The sequence below is a fragment of the Centropristis striata genome, chromosome 16 (assembly GCF_030273125.1).
Source record: "Centropristis striata isolate RG_2023a ecotype Rhode Island chromosome 16, C.striata_1.0, whole genome shotgun sequence".
In the NCBI taxonomy this organism is placed as follows: Eukaryota; Metazoa; Chordata; class Actinopteri; order Perciformes; family Serranidae; genus Centropristis; species Centropristis striata.
Genome location: NC_081532.1, coordinates 6,459,205 through 6,464,323, shown reverse-complemented (window position 1 = coordinate 6,464,323; position 5,119 = coordinate 6,459,205). Strand labels below are relative to the sequence as shown.

At 45.4% G+C, this 5,119-nt stretch overlaps 1 protein-coding gene across 1 annotated transcript in view; it reads left to right on the top strand.

Moving 5' to 3' along the window:
- The first annotated feature begins 591 nt into the window (after positions 1–591).
- Positions 592–5,119, top strand: part of vgll2b (vestigial-like family member 2b) — a 7,417-nt gene continuing 2,889 nt past the window's right edge. Inside the window, exons 1-3 of the mRNA XM_059353921.1 lie at positions 592–759; positions 1,208–1,553; positions 4,643–5,089. Of these exons, the coding sequence (XP_059209904.1) occupies positions 673–759; positions 1,208–1,553; positions 4,643–5,089 (880 nt within the window). The 5' untranslated portion in view covers positions 592–672. The remainder of the gene's footprint in view (positions 760–1,207; positions 1,554–4,642; positions 5,090–5,119) is intronic.

Genomic DNA, 5,119 nt, shown 5'->3' with positions numbered 1-5,119 from the left:
AACGTCACCTAATCGCATGTATCATGTGATCATTGTCGTGTGGCTGGTTAAAAAGATCAATGACTTCATCCCTCTCTATTTGTGTAACTGGATGACATTCTATTTAACCTTTATTTTACACCAGGATTAAGAAGTTGTGGAGCCATAATTAGTCACAGGATATTTCTAGAAAGACTTTAAACTGTTTTATGTTTGAATGGAAATGTTGCAATCCCTGATTTTTGGATCACTATCATAAAGCTTTCAATGATTACAGCTATTAGCCAATTAATTGTTAATATCAAAGGAAACAATCACTTTACTCGAGTGCGGTTAATAATCTGCTTAAAATGTTTGGTGGTGGTGGTAATGGGGGTGTTGGTGGTGGTGATGTGGGGGGGTGGAGGGCTGGTAAAGGTGGGAGGGGTTGACACAGAGATGTACAGGACAGGACACCCTCATGCTTGCTCCATAAACCTCACCACATTTTGCTGCCGCAGCTGTTGTGGCGCACACAGTGAGCGGAGAGGTGCGCTCCTTCTGGGGGGGACTATGTCGAGTCTGCCAACGGCTGTTTCCCACTGATCAGCGATCATCGAGCCCGCTTCTCTTCGGCAAAACCCCGGGATGTTGTCACTCTCTCTCGCAGGAAGGTCGGTTTCCACAGAGCAGTGAAGATACCGCTCATCTACCATGAGCTGTTTGGATGTTATGTACCCAGCCTATGGACATTACGCACCGTACGCACCGACTGCTCCTGCTTTTATCAATAGCTTTCAGGTAGGAAGAGAGCACATATTCAAATGTTTTCGTGATAATTATTGTATGCTCAGTGTTTTCAGTGTTAGCTTGGAGATGATGGGTCATTGAGGTGAGCAACAGCGGATAATTTATGCAGCTTGTGCGTAAAAGCAAGTAACCGGATGGATCGTTAAAAGTGTTTTCTATGTGTTGCAATATCCGTTTTTATTGGATATCAAATGTCTAGAATAGCAGCTGTTTGTGTCTTACCAAACACAGAACACAGTCGTCCTGCACTCACAAAACTCATATCTTGACGCACGCACGCTCGATCGCGCGCACGTACGCACACATGCCAACGCTGCCACACACAAAGAAAAACATTATGTCAAAATGTCTCATAGACAGCTCCAGAACTGTCCACTGCGACACCTGTCCTAACCCTCTCCCTCTCCTCCCCCCGCCTTTCCTCGAACCCCCCTTGCAGGCTCCCGCAGGTCTGAGCAGCACTTCTCCTCTCAGCCGGGATTTTATGGACACTCCCAGGGGTCCCGAGGGGATGTCTGGGGGCCCGGGCACTGGAGGATCAACTTCCTCTTCTTCTTCAACCAGCTCTTCCTCTTCCTCGTACACACCTGCAGCTTTAAGGCCAGAGGAGGGCCCCAAGGAGAAGCAGGAGGCCCCTGAGGCAGAGTACCTGACGTCTCGCTGTGTCCTCTTCACCTACTACCAGGGAGACATCAGCAGCGTGGTGGACGAGCACTTCTCCAGGGCTCTCAGCTCATACATGGATGGAGAGGGCAAACGCAGGGCAGCAGACCAACAGGGCACAGGTATATCACTATTTCTAGTTTGTTTTGAGAGAGAGTTTGGAGAGACTCGGACACTAAAAGAGCTTTTCATGTCCATAACAGTAGCATCTTCCAGTTGTAATGAATTGGCTACTCTCTGTGAAAAACACAAACGTAAACTCCAGTAAATCCTCTGGCCAAATAAAGAAAAACCAACCACCATTGTATTTTGCTAAACTCCTCATCAATTTTTTTTCTCATTAAATTAATTAGGGACCTAATCTGAATGTTATTGCACCAGTTAAGCTGACTCACTTTATTAGCTAAAGATTCCCTCCAACCAAAAGTTTGATGAACTGAGTTCAGCTTGGTTTTGCCCTCGCTGCAGCTTTATAATATCCATTTATTTACGCCACAGTTGTCTGTGTCGTGTCTTGCTTTTGAGGCCACACAGGGTGAGCTGACAGTTGTGCAGAGCACAGCAGAGCGTCAGACAGGTGATGTGATCAGGTGACAGGATTCAAAAGCTGCTTGTTGGGACTGTTGTCCCTGGAGAGGTCGAGGAGGAGGGTTCAAAGGTCACCAAGGTCAGGAGCTGTTGAGAGTCCAAAGGGACTTCTTGAAATCGTTACCCCAGCTAGAGAAGAAAAAGAGCAAGAGAAAGCACACACTGTGTATCGGGATCAATTTTCTTTTTCTTTTTTTGTGCTTGTGAAAATCAGGAATCCAAAGATGATTGTAGACAGCTTTTGTTGGCTTCAGTTTAGACATTACATGGGGTTATGTGGTATGCTTTGGCAACCTTGCAACTGTAGATACTGCTGGGTCCATAACCTATTGTTAGATAATTTAAGGCTTTAAAAAAAAAAAAACACACATATTCTATAATTGTTAATCTGAAAAGATCTTTAAAATAGAAAAGAAAATAAGCAGCATTATTGGATGTTTATATTATTCTTTGCTTGTTTTTGCTTGCAAAAATGCACCTAAATGCAAAGTACAAACTGAGTCAGTCCCTTCCTACCAACAGGCTGCGGATGTCCCCTGAATACCCATATAGGGCCCAGAGCCTCTCCTCTCTTCCTCTCTCTGCTATCGCTGTTAGTCTCTTTCCTAGTTCAGTCGGACGTCTTCATTTCGGCACTAACGCACGCTTCCTGCCTCACAACAGATGCTATGTTTATACATGGCCGTAAGCGCACAGCCTCGCCAGCGTATCCCCTTCAAACGTCTCTGCGGCTGCCATTCTGACTAGCGCTCCAGCTCTCGCCCCACAATGGTTGCTCAGTCAGTTGCCTGCCTTCTGGTCAGATTTATACATGCTGCGGTCTGTGTGATAGGGGCTGAGGGAAACACTAGCTCTCGAGGTGCCGCATGGTGTCTCTTTTCAGAGGAATATCTATCTCTCTCCCTCTATATATATATGTATATGTATATAAGTATACTGCTAAAAACATATAATGGCCCGCTGACATTCTGTCAAGGGCGAGGAGAGGGGGGAGCAGAGAAAACAACAGGTGGGGGTGCAGGAGACAGAAGAGAGGGCGGCGGGTGCTAGCACAGACCAGAGTTGCATGTCTGAGTGTGTGTGTGTGTATAAGTGTGTTGTGAGACTTTCAGAAGCACTCGGCTGACATGAGAGTGAGAGATGTCACCACAGAAAGTGATTTAAAGCTCTGTGAGCCTCCAGCTCAGAGCCTCTACCTTATATAGAATTCTAGGATATAGGTACGTCTCTCTTTCTACCTTTTCTTTCTTTCTGTTTGTCTGTCCCTCAGTGGCGGTTCTACACAGGGGCCTACAGGGGCCACTGCCCCTGTGAAGAAGCCCTTGGCCCCTGCTGTGGCCCCTGTGTCAAATTAATAGTAAAATGATCAATTTATAAAGATGAACGACGGAACAATTCTTACCTATTTTTTGTTCAAACAATATCTCATTGTACACAAAAGGAACCCAGAATGTGTACATTGTATAATAGTTTAATTGTGCAATAAAAGCTAAATATAAAGATCATTCTCACTGTACTGCACTTTCAAAATCAAAAAAAGTAATTGTGCACAAAAATGAGAAATGTCATTGTCGTACAAAAATAACTGTTAACCCTCTATGGTACGGTGTTGCCCGCAGGCAACATACCCATTTTTGGCCTGTCAAATTTCTACAATGCATGTTTTTGAGTGATGCAATACTTTAAAAAAGGGGAAGAGTATCGAGAACCACTAGCAATGCTTTAATTTGTCACATGACCTCCAGGAGGCCAGATTGAAACCCTATTTTGCAGATTTTTCCAAAGGAAACAGCTTTGGCATTTTGCACCACAAAAAATCACTCAAAACATAATTTCCTGGCCCTTTTCCATCTGAAAAAATATATTCCTACTGATAGTTGAGTAAACCTTCAGTTTGGATAGTTTCATACACTTAGACTGTTCAAGACAATCATTTCAATGGGCCATTGGTTCAATGCCTACAGGAAACATTAAGACAAGAAACCTGTTTTAAAATGTTAAAAATTACTGTCCACCGTTATGGTACAATGTTGCCTACGGGCAACAAACCCCAAAAACGTATAAAATTTAAAATTATAAAATTTCTTCAGATTATGTTTATTTAGTCTATTTTAAGACAAAAAAACACTTCAAACATTTTTTTCCTAACTGGCATCATAATGCGTACCATAGAGGGTTAATGTTGGTAAGTCTCATTGCTTCAATCAATGTAGTTCTTCCAAATATGAGACTTTTAGCTAAAATAAAGGTTTTGAATGCTTAAATATCATTTTTTTGACGATTTTAATGTGCCCCTCTGATTAAACACTGGCCCCTCCTTGGCAGTAAAATTGGTCTAGAACTGCCACTGCTGTCACTCTCTTCCTCTCTCTCCCTCTGTCTGCTAGAACGTGGTTGTGTTTATTTCTGTGACTTGTTGGGGCTAGGGCTGTGTGACAGTATGATCCAATGGGGAAGATATCTGGGCCACAGGGTGTAGCAGTCATGTGAGTGACATCTACGTTTTAGCACGGGATGCTCCAGCCTTTTCCATTTGTCTCTATGAATCAAGTGATTCACTGCACGCTTGTGTTCGTGACTTGGCCTAAAAGTGTTTATTGTTTATCCCCCCCTCCCTCGTTAGACACCCCTTCACCCAGCAGTCGAAGAAGCTTCCCTCCATCCTTCTGGGACAGTAACTACTCCTCGCCACAGAGCCGCTCCCACTGTGAGACGGGTGCTCCTTCCTATTCCATGGACCCATACGCATCAGCACTGCACGCGGGCCTGCCGCACCCTCACGCTCACCCTCACCCACACGCTCACCCTCACTCCCACCCTCACCCACCAGAAAGCTGGGGATACCCCCAGGCCCAAGCCTACGGCCACCCACGGCCTCTCCACGAACTGTATTCACCGTCAGCTTTGGAGCCCCACTACGGGCCCCTGCTCATGCCCACGGTGAGGCCCCCTCATCTCGCCACCCTGCCAAGCCACTACGAAGTAAGCAAGCTGGAGCCCACTGCCTCCTGGCCTGGCCTGCTTCCACCAGGAGATGTTGGCCAAACACTGGCACTGAACATGGATGCAGGTAACCACTCAGCCTTGTCAGGCTTTTATA